This window comes from Salmo salar, chromosome ssa18 (genome assembly GCF_905237065.1).
Source record: "Salmo salar chromosome ssa18, Ssal_v3.1, whole genome shotgun sequence".
Taxonomy (NCBI): Eukaryota; Metazoa; Chordata; class Actinopteri; order Salmoniformes; family Salmonidae; genus Salmo; species Salmo salar.
The window spans coordinates 55,472,952-55,489,974 of NC_059459.1; the positions used below are offsets into that span (position 1 = coordinate 55,472,952).

Genomic DNA, 17,023 nt, shown 5'->3' on the forward strand with positions numbered 1-17,023 from the left:
GTGTTGTATTGGATTTGCCCTAAACATAACTTTTTCTCTGAACACAAGATGTTAATTGCTTTGCCACATTTTTTGCATTATTACTTTAGTGCCTTGTTGCAAACAGGATGCATGTATTGGAATATTTTTATTCTGTACAGGCTTCCTTTTTTTTTACTGTCAAATAGGTTAGTTTTGTGGAGTAACTGCAATGCTGTTGATCTATCCTCAGTTTTCTCCTACCACCCCTAATTAAACTCTAACTGTTTTGGCCTCAACTGAATTAGGAAGGATGCCTGTATCTCTGTAGTGACTGGTTGTATTGACACACCATCCAAAGTGTAATTAATAACTTCACCGTGCTCAAAGGGATATTCAATGTCTGATTTAAAAAAATATATATATCTACCAATGGGTAACCCTTTTTTTGCAAGGCATTGTCAAACCTCCCTGGTCTTTGTTGTTGAATCTGTGTTTGAAATTCACTGCTCTACTGAGGGACCTTACAGATAATTGTTAAACACTATTATTGCACACGGAGTCCATGCAACTTATTATGTGACTTGTTAACCTCTACGGGCTAGGGGGCAGTATTGAGAATTTTGAAAAAAATATGTGCCCATTTTTAACTGCCTCCTACACCAACTCAAGCTAGGATATGCATATTATTAACAGATTTGGATAGAAAACACTCTGAATTTTCTAAAACAGTTTGAATGGTGTCTGTAAGTATAACAAAACTCATATGGCAGGCAAAAACCTGAGAAGAATACAACCAGGAAATGAGAATTTTGTGGCTGTACTATTTTCGAGTCATTGCTAATAGATCACACAGTGACAAAGGATTCATTTTGCACTTCCTACGGCTTCCACTAGATGTCAACGATCTTTATAAAGTTGTTTGAAGCGTCTATGATGAACAGAGACTGAATTAGAATGCAGGGAAGTTGACGTCCCTGGGATGTCGTCACTTCATTATTGCGCGCACCTGCGCGTGCATGTGAGGCGAGACATTTTTCAAAAACGTTTTTCAAGACACAGGAGAGGTCGGGTTGAAATATTACTGATGTTTCACGTTAAAAATGGCCCTAAAGATTGATGCTAAACAACGTTTGACATGTTTGAACGAGAGTAAATCGATTTTTTTTTAAACTTTTCATCGTGACTTCCCCCCCGCCCTACATTTTGAGGAGCCTACTGAACGCCTAACAACATGGAACAACTTGGAGTTATTTGGACATAAATTATGAACTTTGTCGAAAGAAACCACATTTGTTGTGGACCTGGGATTCCTGGAAGTGCCTTCTGATGAAGATAATCAAAGGTAAGCGATTATTTACAATAGTATTATTGATATTAGATGGTGCTAACCTGTATATCCTAGCCTATTGTTCTTAGCATGTTCTTAGCATAGCACCCCGTTTATTGCAAAGTGTGATTTCCCAGTAAAGTTATTTTGAAATCTGGCAATGCGGTAGCATTTACGAGATGTTAATCTATAATTCTTTGAATGACAATATTATAATTGACCAATGTTTTCGAATAGTAATTTTGTAAATTGTAATGCTGCTTCACCGGAAGCATTTTAGGGAGAAAAAAAATCTGAATTTCACCGCTACTGTTAAATGCTGTTTTTGGATATAAATATGAACTTGATGGAACAAAAAATGCATGTATTGTATAACATAATGTCCTAGGAGTGTCATCTGATGAAGATTGTCAAAGGTTAGTGCATAATTTTAGCTGGTTATCTGCTTTTGGTGACGCCAGTCTTTGAATTGACAAAACATTACACACAGCTATTTTCAATGTCTCTCCTAACATAACCTAACTTTATGCTTTCGCCGTAAAGCCTCTTTGAAATCGGACAATGTGGTTGGATTTAGGAGATGTTTATCTTTCAAATGGTGAAAATAGTTGATTGTTTGAGAAATTGAAATTATTCGATTCTTGCAGTTTTGAATTTCCCGCCATGGTCTCTTGACAATAAATCCCAATACCGGGATCAGGTCCTCAACAGGTTGTTTAAGCACATTTTCACTCCTGAATTTAGAGAGAAATAGTTATGGCGTCTTCTTGTGGGCACTAACTCAACTATGGTTTGTTGGGGAAAGCCTATTAGGGAAATTAATAGTGTTTTTTCGGTAAGGTTTTTTGATATCGCTGAAAATAAGGTCAGTGGTAAACACAGGTTTAGGAGATCTTACATGTTTTGTTCTATGAGATCATCTTCATCAGCTAACGTGACGTTTTAAGTTGCACCCCACTTTTTTCCATCAGAACAGCCTCAATTCGTCAGGGCATGGACTCTACAAGGTGTCGAAAGCATTCCACAGGGATGCTGGCCCATGTTGACTCCAGTGCTTTCCACAGTTGTCACGTTGGCTGAATGTCCTTTGGGTGGTGGACTATTCTTGATACACACAGGTAACCGTTGAGTGTGGAAAAACCCAGCAGCGTTGCAGTTCTTGACACAACCCTGTGTGCCTGGCACCTACTACCATACCCCGTTCAAAGGCACTTACATCTTTTGTCGTACCCATTCACTCTCTGAATGACACACATACACAACAATCCATGTCTCAATTATCTCAAGGCTTAAAAATCCTTCTTTAACTTGTCTCCTCCCCTTCATCTACACTGATTTTAAAGTGGATTTAACAAGTGACATCAGTAAGGGATCATAGCTTTCACCTGGATTCACCTGGTCAGTCTGTCATGAAAGAGCAGTTGTTCTTAATGTTTTGTATGCTCAGTATAGAACAAAACGTTAGTATAGATCAACAAGATCTCCTAAGCCTGTGTTCACCTCAAACCTTATTTTCTGTGTTTTTCTCTAAACTGTATTTCTTCCCCAAAGGGGTGGCTGCTCGGTCCAGATGTAACTAATTTCCGGATTTTAGGATTACAAACTGACATGCTCTCTTTAGGCTAGCCATAACAAAGGAGTTGAATACGTATCGACTCAAGACATTTCAGTGTTTTTATTTTTAATTGTAAAAAATGTAAAAAACATAATTCTACTTTTACATTATGGGGTATTGTATGTAGGCCAGTGATAAAAAAAAATCTCATTTTCATCCATTTTAAATTTAGGATGTAACACAGCAAAATGTGGAAAAAGTCAAGGGGTGTGAATACTTTCTGAAGGCACTGTATGTAGCCTGAGAAACAAGGTTCATGAAATCGATAACTTGCTAACAGATAGTCAGTATACGAATGTTATCTCTGAAACTCACTTAGATAATTATTTTGAGACAGTGGTAACAATACATGGTTATAACATCTACAGGAAAGACACGAATGTCAATGGGGGAGGTGTTGCTCTATATATTAAGGGCAACTTTGATTGGGGTGTGGGCAACAAAATATCTTAACTTATCATGTGGGGTCTGCGTACCCATATCCATACCCACAAATTCAGTCAGAGCCGTCCCTATCCTTTTGGGGGCCCTAAGTAACATTTTGTTGGAAGCCCGCGTTCCACCTTGTGAGCAAAACATTTTAGCTCCCCTCTTGACAGCGGAGAGGGGGGGAAAAAAGTGTTTGTTAATTTCCTACAATTCTACACTTTGCCAAGGGGTGTAGAGAAAATGTTGCAGTTTTCGAGCAACTTTGATGCTACTCTTCACGTTTTGCCATGGGGTGGAGAAGATTTTGACATTTTATAGCACATTTCATGCAATTCTACTTATTTTGCCATGGGTTCGGGGAGAAATATTTGCAGTTTTACAGTAAATTCCCTGCAATTCTACACATTTTGACATAGGATGGAGAGAAATGTTAGCAGTTTTTAAGCAAAGGGTGAGTGACTTGCAAAATCAATGGGGGCTCCCCCGGTCCGAAATTCGACCATGATTACTAAAAGTTTAGATGGCTGGCTAGAATAATTTACCAGTCAATTTTTTTTCCTTACTTGGGCTAATTGAGTAAGTAGCTAGATTTCCATCCAATTGGGGACAGATTTTATTGCAAATATTCAAATCTGCATGAAAACAAAACAAGCATTTACCCACCAGATTTGTTTCCATCAAAATGACTTGTTGCTGATAAAAGGTTGTGCTTGGTGACGTAGTGCACATAAAAATAACTTCTGTGGTTAAATTCCCATGTACCCAATTAAAAACGACAAGTTTCCATTATATTTTGAACTACTGATTGTTTAGTCATAAGATGTTTGCGTTATATAGCGAATGTGCCAACTCTGGTCAGATACAGTGCAGGTATAGCCTACATGAGATTATTATGGACAAAAGAGCACGATTATTTTTATTTGTCAATCGGCAGTCAAGCATCGATTATCATGTCACCAGAATAAGACCCTCGATATTTATTGGAAAGGAGCATCAAGCTCATCCCCGTGCACCTTCACCAACCTGTAAAGGTCATCGTAACTTATTGTATCTTTAGTTTGCATGCTTTCCCGGGTAGTAGTGGGAGGACCACACACCATATCATCCATCACGTGGCTCCAAGTTTACTTCGATATGATGGTTATTATATCGATATTTGCACATAAAGGAATTTCCACCTCCATTTCTCGCATAATGAATTTTACAGACACAAAAAGATCCAACCTTGTTTAGCGTATTTTGTTTTTTTTCGAAAATGTTTTATCCAACATATGGTTGGATAGAAGATCGGATGGTAACCTAGCTACCAGTAAATACATTTTAATTCAAACACTTTTTGACAGCATCCATTTTGATTTAAACAAAACTTTCTGTACATGTTTGCTCGTGGAAGGTGTGGTCAGAAAGTTACTTTTTGAACCTGAATTGTCACGTCCTGACCAGCAGAGGGCGTAATTGTGTTAGTCTTGGTCAGGATGTGGCAGGGGGTTTGTGTTTGTTAAATGTTGTGTGGGTGATTGGACTCCCAATTGAAGGCAGGTGTGTTGAGTTGCCTTTGATTGGGAGTCCTAAATAGGAGTGTGTGTTTTTCTTTGGGGTTGTGGGTAGTTGTCCTTGCACTGCGTTGTATGTGCCTGCAAGACTGTTGCTGTCGTCTTTATTGTTTTTGTCCAGTGGATACTTTACTCCTTTTTTTTTAATAAAAAAAACATGAGTATCCACATTCCAGCTGCGCCTTGGTCCATTTCTGAAGACAGTTGTGACATGAATGCCAAAATATTCAGGAGCTAAAGGTGCTCAAAGTTGACCCATTTTGCATATCCCACCATACCATGAGACATTCATGTCTTTATCACCAGAATAGATGCACGGTTGAGTTAAATATAATTTAAAAGCTTACAAACATGGTTGTCAAACTGTTTTATAATAAATATATGTGTGTATATATATATATATATGTATGTATGTTGTATGTATGTATGTATGTATGTATGTATGTATGTATGTATGTATGTATACATATATACGTATGTGTATATGTGTGTGTGTGTGTATGTATATATATATATATATATACTGCGCAAAAAAATAAAGGGAACACTAAAATAACACATCCTAGATCTGAATGAATGAAATAATCTTATTAAATACTTTTTCCTTTACATAGTTGAATGTGCTGACAACAAAATCACACAAAAATAATAAATGGAAATCCAATTTATCAACCCATGGAGGTCTGGATTTGGAGTCACACTCAAAATTAAAGTGGAAAACCACTCTACAGGCTGATCCAACTTTGATGTAATGTCCTTTTAAAACAAGTCAAAATGAGGCTCAGTAGTGTGTGTGGCCTCCACGTGCCTGTATGACCTCCCTACAACGCCTGGGCATGCTCCTGATGAGGTGGCGGATGGTCTCCTGAGGGATCTCCTCCCAGACCTGGACTAAAGCATCCGCCAACTCCTGGACAGTCTGTGGTGCAACGTGGCGTTGGTGGATGGAGCGAGACATGATGTCCCAGATGTGCTCAATTGGATTCAGGTCTGGGGAACGGGCGGGCCAGCAGTTCCATGCCTTCCTCTTGCAGGAACTGCTGACACACTCCAGCCACACTCCAGCCACATGAGGTCTAGCATTGTCTTGCATTAGGAGGAACCCAGGGCAAACCGCACCAGCAAATGGTCTCACAAGGGGTCTGAGGATCTCATCTCGGTACCTAATGGCAGTCAGGCTACCTCTGGTGAGCACATGGAGGGCTGTGCGGCCCCCCAAAGAAATGCCACCCCACACCATGTCTGACCCACCGCCAAACCGGTCATGCTGGAGGATGTTGCAGGCAGCAGAACGTTCTCCACGGCGTCTCCAGACTCTGTCACATGTGCTCAGTGGGAACCTGCTTCATCTGTGAAGAGCACAGGGCGCCAGTGGCGAATTTGCAAATCTTGGTGTTCTCTGGCAAATGCCAAACGTCTTGCACGGTGTTGCACCTGTGGACGTCGGGCCCTCATACCACCCTCATGGAGTCTGTTTCTGACCGTTTGAGCAGACACATGCACATTTGTGGCCTGCTGGAGGTCATTTTGCAGGGCTCTGGCAGTGCTCCTCCTGCTCCTCCTTGCACAAAGGTGGAGGTAGCGGTCCTGCTGCTGGGTTGTTGCCCTCCTACGGCCTCCTCCACGTCTCCTGATGTACTGGCCTGTCTCCTGGTAGCGCCTCCATGCTCTGGACACTACGCTGACAGACACAGCAAACCTTCTTGCCACAGCTCGCATTGATATGCCATCCTGGATGAGCTGCACTACCTGAGCCACTTGTGTGGGTTGTAGACTCCGTCTCATGCTACCACTAGAGTGAAAGCACCGCCAGCATTCAAAAGTGACCAAAACATCAGCCAGGAAGCATAGGAACTGAGAAGTGGTCTGTGGTCTCCATCTGCAGAACCACTCCTTTATTGGGGGTGTCTTGCTTATTGCCTATAATTTCCACCTGTTGTCTATTCCATTTGCACAACAGCATGTGAAATGTATTGTCAATCAGTGTTGCTTTCTAAGTGAACAGTTTGATTTCACAGAAGTGGGATTGACTTGGAGTTACATTGTGTTGTTTAAGTGTTCCCTTTATTTTTTTGAGCAGTATATATGTGTGTGTGTGTGTGTGTGTGTGTGTGTGTGTGTGTGTGTGTGTGTGTGTGTGTGTGTGTGTGTGTGTGTGTGTGTGTGTGTAATCATTTTCTAAATCCCATGTTGTAGCTTACACCCTACTTTACATCATCTGAGGTTTTTGTGACACAACATGCTCTTGAATACAGGGTGAGTGTCATTTCAATAATATAAATATATACGCAACATGAAACATTTTCAACGATTTTACTGAGTTACAGTTCATATAAGGAAATCAGTCAGTTGAAATAAATTCATTAGGCCCTAATCTATGGATTCACATGACTGGGCGGGGCGCAGCCATGGGTGAGCCTGGGAGGGCATAGGCCCACCCACTGGGGAGCCAGGCCCAGCCAATCAGAATGAGTTTTTCCCAACAAAAGTGCTTTATTACAGACATAAATACTACTCAGTTTCATCAGCTGTCCAGGTGGCTGGTCTCAGACGACCTTGCATGTGAATAAACCGATGTGGAGGTCCTGGCCTGGCGTGGTTACATGTGGTCTGTGGTTGTGTACTACCAAATTCTCTAAAAGGACGTTAGAGGTGGCTTATGGTATTAACATTAAATTCTTTGGCAACAGCTCTGGTGGACATTCCTGCAGTCAGCATGCCATTTGCACACTCCCTCAAAACTTGAGACATCTGTGGCATTGTGTTGTGTGACAAAACTACACATTTTAGAGTGGAGTTTTATTGTCCCCAGCACAAGGTGCACCTGTGTAATGATCAGGCTCTTTAATTAGCTTCTTGATATGCCACACCTGTCAGGTGGATGGATTATCTTGGCAAAGGAGAAATGCTCACTAATAAGGATGTGCACTACATTTGAGAGAAATAAGCTTTTTGTGCTTATGGAACATTTCTGGGATCTTTTATTTCAGCTCATGAAACATGGGACCAACACTTTCCATGTTGTGTTCATATTTTTGTTCAGTCCTTTCAGACCGTTTCAATTTAGCTGGTACACAATTGAATAACTTTGAAGTACTACCACAAAGATGGCCGTTCCACCCACCGTCGAATATCGACTTGTCAATAGTCATGTCTATTATATTATCTATATTTCAATAGGTTTGAACGATTGAGAGTAACATTTTAACATAAGATATTTCCAGTCAAGTCAGCATTCTCTGATGTTTGGACCTCAAACCGTCTTTGTGGTACCATTTGAAAGTTGACATTTCAATTGTATTCTCACCCTGTATTCAAGAGCACATTGTGTCTCAATCGTTGGCGGGCACAAAACATAAACCTCAGATGCAACATAGGGTCTAAGCTACAATGTATGCCAAAGTGGAAAAAAAATGGTGTTTATGTGTTTTTACATGAATGACATTTAAGGTTTTAAAATGTTTAAATAGTTTAACAACCCTGTTTGTAAGCGTTTAAATGATATCAATCTCAACCGTTTATCTTTTCCTATGATGAAGACATGGATGTCTCATGATACGGTGGTATATGCAAAATAAGTCAACTTTGAGCACCTTTATCTCTTGAATGTTTTGGTATTCAGGTCCAAAAGGTACATTTCTGACCACTTCTACTGTGGGCAAATATGTATTGAAGGTTTCGTTCAAATCAAAGGGGGTGCTGTCAAATTGTTGAATTCAAATGGATTTACCCTACTTTCAGTGACTGACATAAGAGAGAAACTGCTGATGCACAACCAAATTTCGAAATTGTACCTTCTATTCTAACAGTAAGTTGAGACCCCGGATCCCACGGATTACATTTTTTATTCGTGGGCCTACAAAATGGGGGGTCAATGTCCAAATGCTGTTGAAGTAATATGGCTACAGGCTCACCTGCCTCACCTAAAGCCTATTCTTGTGGGTAATTGCTATAGACCACCTAGTGCTGACAGTCATTATCTGGATAAAATGTGAAATACTTGATGGTGTATGTCAGGGCTATTCATTTATATTCTTACAGGGGCCAGATGTAAAAAAGGTTAATTGCAGGGAGGCCGGACATTTTCTACATGCAATTATTCTTGGGAAGAACTGTATAAAAAAGCAACGCGTGCGCGCACACCAATAAAGCACTTTTCTTGAAATGAAACGTTGCGAAAAGTTATTAAGAAAGTGGAGGGCGCTCAACCGATGTGAGTCGAGGTGCAACCAAAACATTTTGATAATATTGAAATGGAAAATGCACAACGCTCGCTCACCGTTTTTTATTTTATTTGAACAGCTATTTATAGCTTCTTAAAAGTAATTAAGTCGTTTTAAAATGATATGAAAACCAAGTTTCTCAATAACTAATACAAAGATATGTCAAATCAGTTAACACCAAATTCCAGTCTGAAGGAAGAATGCTTTGAATTAATTTCCCTCCGTCATTGGGTGTGTTTTTTTTTGTCACACTCCCTTCTAACGATTCCTTGTGAGCATCTACGTGTTCCTGATAGTCGTAGCTTTCAGGAATGGGGTCATAATATCTTGCCGTTTTAAACCGTTCAAACGCTAGAGCCACATAGGGGCTAGAAATTGCGAAAAACCACAAAAAACACACTATAGACCACCACCATAGTGCTTGTCATATACGACTGAATATTGGATTTGGCTTTTTTTTGTGCAGATCTTTAATTAATGTTCAAAATTTATCAAAGGGCCAGTCTAAATTAATAAACAGGTCGCCAGTTCAATAGCCCTGGTGTATGTAATGTCATCAGAGGTATATTTTCTGGGTGACCTAAATACTGACAGGTTTTCATCAAACTGTCTCAAAAAAGCTACAAACTGTAACCAGTGCCTGCAATCTGGTTCAAGTTATCAGTCAACCTACCAGGGATATATACAAACAGGAATGAAATCATCCACGTGTAATGATCACATCTTTACAAATGCTACAGAAATCTGCTCTAAAGCAGTATCCACACCCATCGGATGTAGTGATCAGAATATAGTAGACATACCTAGAAAAAAACAAAGTTCCAAGGGCTTAAATAGTGTATAAGAAATCATGCAAGAGGTTTTGTAGTGATTCCTATGAAAAAGAAACGTCCTCTCACTGTCAACTGCATTTATTTTCAGAAAACTTAACGTGTAAATATTTGTATGAACATAAGATTCAACAACTGATACATAAACTGAACAAGTTCCACAGACATGTGACTAGCATAAATGGAATAATGTGTCCCTGAACAAAGGGCGGGTTCAAAATCAAAAGTAACAGTCAGTATCTGGTGTGGCCACCAGCTGCATTAAGTACTGCAGTGTATCTCCTCCTCATGGACTGCACCAGATATGCCAGTTCTTGCCAGTTACCCCACTCTTCCACCAAGGCACCTGCAAGTTTCCGGACATTTCTGGGGGGAATGGTCCTAGCCCTCACCCTCCAATCCAACAGGTCCCAGACATGCTCAATGGGATTAAGATCCGGGCTCTTCGCTGGCCATGGCAGAACACTGTGACATTCCTGTCTTGCAGGAAATCACGAACAGAACGAGCAGTATGGCTGGTGGCATTGTCATGCTGGAGGGTCATGTCAGTATGAGCCTGCGGGAAGGGTACCACATGAGGGAGGAGGATGTGTTCCCTGTAACGCACAGCGTTGAGATTGCCTGCAATGACAACAAGCTCAGTCCGATGATGCTGTGACACACCGCCCCAGACCATGACGGAGCCTCCACCTCCAAATCGATCCCGCTCCAGAGTACAGGCCTCGGTGTAATGCTCATTCCTTTGAGGATAAACGCAAATCGGACCAACACCCCTGGTAAGACAAAACCACGACTCGTCAGTGAAGAGAACTTATTTCTTGTTCTGTCTGGTCCAGCGACGGTGGGTTTGTGCCCATAGGCAACATTGTTGCCGGTGATGTCTGGTGAGGACCTGCCTTACAACAGGCCTACAAGCCTATTTCAGACAGTCTGAGCACTGATGGAGGGATTGTGCGTTCCTGGTGTAACTCGGGCAGTTGTTGTTGCCATCCTGTACCTGTCCCACAGGTGTGATGTTCGGTAGTACCGATCCTGTGCAGGTGTTGTTACACGTGGTCTGCCACTGCGAGGACGATCAGCTGTCCGTCCTGTCTCCCTGTAGCGCTGTCTTAGGCGTCTCACAGTACGGACATTGCAATTTATTTCCCTGGCCACATCTGCAGTCCTCATGCCTCCTTGCAGCATGCCTAAGGCACGTTCACGCAGATGATCAGGGAACCTGGGCATCTTTCTTTTGGTGTTTTTCAGAGTCAGTAGAAAGGCCTCTTTAGTGTCCTAAGGTTTCAGAACTGTGACCTTAATTGCCTACCGTCTGTAAGTTGTTACTGTCTTAACGACCGTTCCACAGGTGCATGTTCATTAATTGTTTATGGTTCATTGAACAAGCATGGGACTGTGAAGTTATTTGGATTTTTACGAATTATCTTTGAAAGACAGGGTCCTGAAAAGGGGATGTTTCTTTTTTTTTGATGAGTTTATAATATTTGCTGGTCTGTTGTATGTAATATGGAGCAACCAGACGCCACACTTGACACATTTATGAAATTGTTTCATCCAGTTACTGATAAGCATGTACGCATTTAAGAAACTGACTGTAAAAAACTGCTAAATTACTGCGTATTGATGAGGAATTGAAAAATTGTATGGTTGATAGGGACAAGGGAAAAATAATGGCAAATAAGTCTGGCTGCACAGCCGATTGGCACACGTACTGTAAATTGAGAAATCATGTGACTAAACAAAAATAAGAAGAAACTGTTCTACAAAACAAAGATGAGTTATATAAAGGATGAAGGTTAAAAGTACCTTAAATGACATTTTTGGGGGGGGAAAAGGTGAACTCTGCTCATCCTTCATGGAATCAGATGGCTCATTTATCACAAAACTCTCTGATGTTGCCAAATACTTTAATGACTTTTTCGTTGGCAAGATTAGCAAAATTAGGTATGACATGCCAACAAACCATAAACCCTCGTATCACGCAAACAGACAAAATTATGAAAAACATTTTCATTTTGAATTCTGTAAAGTGAGTGTGGTAGAGTATATAATATATATTTTTTAAATAATGACAAACCACCTAGTAATGACAGCTTCCGTGGGGAAAAAAATGCCTTCAATCTAAGCCTACAGGAAAGTGTGTGCCCTCAGGCCAGGAGGGAAGCAAAAGTCATTCTGCTACCCATGAATAGCAAAGCACCCTTGACTGGTTCAAACAGCCAACCAATCAGCCTGCTACTGACCGTTAGTAAACTTTTGGGAAAAAGTGTGCTTGACCAGATACAATGCCATTTCACAGTAAATAAATGAACGACTGACTTTCAGCATGCTTATAAGGAAAGGGACTCAACATGTAATGCACTGACACAAATGACTGATGATTGGCTGCAAGAAATTGGTAATAAGATTTTAGGAGCTGTTTTGTTAGACTTCAGTGCTGCTTTTGAAATTAGCAACCATAGTTTTTTCAGTAGCAGACTGTTATATCTGCCATATTTAGGATTGAGAGTTACCTAATGGAAGCGCATCTAGTGTAAACCTGGTCCATTTTTGGCATACCTCAAGGTAGCTGTCTTGGCCCCTTTTTTTCAATTTTTTACTAACGATCTACCACTAGCCTTGAGTAAAGCCTGTGTGTCTATGTATGCTGATGACTCAAAATTAGACACGTCCGCTACCAGAGAAAGTTATATCACTGCAACCTTTAACAAAGAACTGCTGTCAGTTTTAGAATGGGTGGCTAGTAGTAAGATAGTCCTAAATTATATTAAAAAACTAAAAGCATTGTATTTGAGATGAATCATTCGCTTAACCCTAAACCTTATCCACATCTTGTAATGAATCTGGCAATTGAGCAAGTTGAGGAGACTAAACTGCTTACTCTAAGCCTAGATTGTAAACTGACATGGTCAAAACATATTGATGAGGAGAGGTTTGTCTGTGATAAAGCTCTGCTCTGCTCTCTTGACATCACAATCAAGAAAACAAGTCCTACAGGCCCTAGTTTTATCACACCTGGACTACTCCTCATTTATATTGTCAAGTGCCACAAAGATGGACATAGGCAAATTACAGTTGGCGCAGAACAGAGTAGCACGGTGGCCCTTAAAATATAACATGCATGTCAATCTCTCCTGGCTCAAAGTAGAGGAGAGATTGACTGCATCACTACCTCTCTTTTGTGAGAGGTATTGGCGTGTTGAAAGAATCAAACTGTCTGTTCAAACAGCTAACATAAAGGTCAGACACCCATTCATATCCCCCTAGATATGTCACCGGTCTCTTCACAGTCCTCAAGTCCAGAACAGACTCTGGGAAATACACAGTACTACATACAGCCATGACTACATGGAACTCTCTTCCACATTAAGTAACTCAGTCTAGCAGTAAAATCAGATATAAAACAACCCTGTATAAAATAACACCTCACACCACAACACGGACTGTGAAGAGAAGCACACACTCTACACAGACCCACATATTTTAATATTGTCATGTTGTATTTTAATGTGCGTTTAATACTGTACATTTGTGCTATTGGAGCAATGTACATACAGTACCAGTCATAGTAGAATAATAGTGAAGACATCAAAACTATGAAATAACACACATGAAATCATGTAGTAACCAAAAAAGTGTTTAACACATCAAAATATATTTTATATTTGAGATTCTTCAAAGTAGCCACTCTTTGCCTTTGACAGCTTTGCACACTCTTGGCATTCTCTTAACCAGCTTCATGAGGTAGTCACCTGGAATGCATTTCAATTAACAGGTGTGCCTTGTTAAAAGTTAATTTGTGGAATTTCTTTACTTCATAATGCATAGTTAAAATAAAGAAAAACCGTTAAATGAGTAGGTGTGTTCAAACTTTTGACTGTTACTGTATGTATAATTCACAATGTCGAGCAGGCTATTGTTTTACTATGATGTATTGTTTTATTCCTGTTTGTACTCCAGGAAGAGTAGCTGCTGCCTTTTCAGCAGCTAATGGGGATCCTAATAAATACAAAAAACTGTTGGATGTAAGTGTACATCCGTCTTGGGAACTGTAGTTCGTATTCATGACATCTCATCTCTGTTCCAGGTTTTGCGGGAACCCCTGGCTACCTGTCCCCAGAGGTCCTGAGGAAAGACCCCTATGGGAAACCTGTGGATATGTGGGCCTGTGGTAAGGAACTTCCCAACATGGAATAATCTATTTGTCTTTGAGCAAAAGGCTAGTACCAACTACAAAGGGCCTACATGGCTCTCACACAGACAATGAGGTCATCCAGTTCTCACTCGAATTAATCACTGCAGCCCACTCGTTACATAAACTCAAGGGCCACCTGGGCTTTAATGTCTACCACACACTCATTCACAACCTGTGCGTCTCTGAATTTTGGGCCACAATGACTTATTTGTGTCGTTAGTGCTCTACTGACCAACCAAGGGCCCTTGAGCTCGTCCCGGTAACCTACCAGCAAATGAGCAACACAGTGCTGAAGTGCTTGGATTGTTTTTGTAACCACAGTAATGGTGACATGATGAAAACCCTTATAGTGGGAGGTGTCTATGAAGAGGGGGTACTTTTCTGTCCTCTCTTGATCTCTTCATCCGTATAACAATGAAAGCTGTTAACTTGTATTATGTCCGGAGGATGTGAGTGGAGCTGGAGCGAGGAGTGGAGCGTACCCAATTTGACTGGAGCGTGGAGCTAGTTTCCCAAAAAGGCTGGCGTGTCGGCTCCATTAGAGCTCACTTCACGAGCTCATGGCATGCCCGGCCCAGCATGCATTTGTAGTCTACTTGTGTGCTGCTATAGCCCCTTGCTTTAGATACTGTCATTTAGGATGCTAAATATTTTCATAAAGAAACTGATAAAACACACAGGTGAAAAATCAAGGTGACTTGCAAAGATGAGGAGGACCAAGAACGAGAGATGGAGTAGGTGATGTAGTGTCTACAAATAAATAATAATTTTGGAATCTGAAAAGACGGGTATCACGAAAGCATGATGGTGTACTTACCTGCTAACAGAAAGGAATGAGGTGGGTCATTGTAGCAAAGTATAAACTAAAAATCACATCTCTTAAAAGTTTCGTCATTTTCGTTCTATTATCTATACAATAGGCCATCATTGAATAAGGCCTGGCATATTACCTTTTTCAAGGAGCTTTCTGTTTTGACAGGGTTATTTTACCTAAAATCCTTTAGGCCTACCTACAGAAAAATTAAAAAACAACTACGCATCCCTGCCCAGCATGGAAAGAGTGGCCCAAAAGGTGTTTAGCATCCACAGTGGCGCTGCAAGCGCTGAGAGGGTATTCTCCACTGCTAGCCTGCTTTCCAGGCTCCATCGCATGAAGCTTCAGACTCTGGCCATGTTTCTAAAAATTTATTCCAAGACACAGTAGATGGAGCCTAATAAGGAATTTATCATTTAATTAGATTTTATTCTAAGGAAGTCACAGCCTATATGTGCAATATATAGACTATAATGATTTAATACAACAAAAAAGCTGAACGCTTAATGTCCCTGCCAGCCTAGTGTGTCGCACTCGCAAATGCTTCACAATTCATTTCTTTGTAGGCTATAGCCTTGAAATAATTGAAATAATATAGCCTAAATCATTCATTTTCGTTCCTTCTTAGGCTCCCCTATTTGAAATGATGAGCGCTTCTTAGTCATGTTTTCCTGTTAGAGTACTTTTCATTCAAATCATATGGTCTGGTTTCAATACTTCAAAACTAAATGGTAGGTCCAGGTAGTCACAAAAATAGATAGTTGTTGGTTAAATTGTGATTTTAATGAATAGACTGAATTTGGAGAGGATTTTTTTTTTTCGAGGATTGGTTTTTAGCGGAGCGGTTGGAAAGTACGTGGAGGGATGAGCGGCGCTCACATTCTCTGTTTAAGTCACTAAAGGTCATTGCTCAGATATTATTGGGTCATACTGATTGTACTTTCTCCGCTTGCTGAGATTTGAGTATAATTTTGAAATGACATTTATTCATAATTGGTATCATCCTGATGACATGTTTGTCTCTGTCTCATCAGGTGTGATTCTCTACATTCTCCTGGTGGGCTACCCTCCCTTCTGGGACGAGGACCAGCACAGACTGTACCAGCAGATCAAGGCCGGGGCCTACGATGTGAGTACTGACACGACACACACATACTCTGTCACGTACAGTACATGCTTTCACACAGACAAATGTATCCGTTTGCCAATCTGTCAGCAGTATTTGGCACTTACTGTGGAAATCGAATTGGCAGAGTCTCACTGGCTTAAGGTATCACCAGTGGTGGAAAAAGTACCCAATTGTCATACTTGAGTAAAAGTAAACATACCTTAATAGAAAACGACTCAAGTGAAAGTCACCCAGTAAAATACAATTGAGTAAAAGTAAAATAATTTAGTTTTAAATATACTTAAGTATCAAAAGTAAATGTAATTGCTAAAATATACTTAAGTATCAAAAGTATACATTGTATCAAATTCCTTATATTAAGCAAACCAGACGGAAACATATTGTTGTTTTTGTATTTATTTATGGGTAGCCAGAGGCACGCTTGAAGACTCAGACATAATTTACAAACAAAGCATTTGTGTTTAGCGAGTTTGCCAGATCAGAAGTAGTACGGATGACCAAGGACGTTCTCTTGTGTGAATTTGACCATTTTCCTGTCCAGCTAAGCATTCAAAATGTAATGAGTACTTTTGGGTGTCAGGGGAAAATGTATGGAGTGAAAAGTACATTATTTTCTTTAGGAATGTTGTGAAGTAAAAGTTGCCAAAAATATAAATGGTAAAGTACAGATACCCCCCCAAAAAACGACTTACCCAGTGGTGTAAAGTACTATTTATCACTGGAGTTGATTTCAATGGTTGTTATCTGAAAGTATTTACATGAGATTAAGGCAGGCTTGCTCTTAGATCGATACCGAAAACCTCCCATCCCCTCACTGTTTCTGAGACTTTGATCACAATCACTTAACTTTAGCGGGCAAAGCTAATCTCCTGTTTGAGTGACTGGAATGGACCATGTTTATCTTGTATCTCATCTTGCACAAGAAGGAAATGTGTTAGCCACTTGAT

General features: G+C 40.4%; 1 protein-coding gene across 12 annotated transcripts in view; it reads left to right on the top strand.

The window, feature by feature from the left end:
- LOC106577507 (calcium/calmodulin-dependent protein kinase type II delta chain) overlaps positions 1-17,023 on the top strand; it is a 130,949-nt gene that overhangs the window by 89,979 nt on the left and 23,947 nt on the right. For all 12 annotated transcript variants that reach the window (XM_014155586.2, XM_014155591.2, XM_014155594.2 and 9 more), the window contains exons 8-9: positions 14,026-14,109; positions 15,982-16,076. In XM_014155586.2, coding sequence (XP_014011061.1) covers positions 14,026-14,109; positions 15,982-16,076 — 179 coding nt within the window. The remainder of the gene's footprint in view (positions 1-14,025; positions 14,110-15,981; positions 16,077-17,023) is intronic.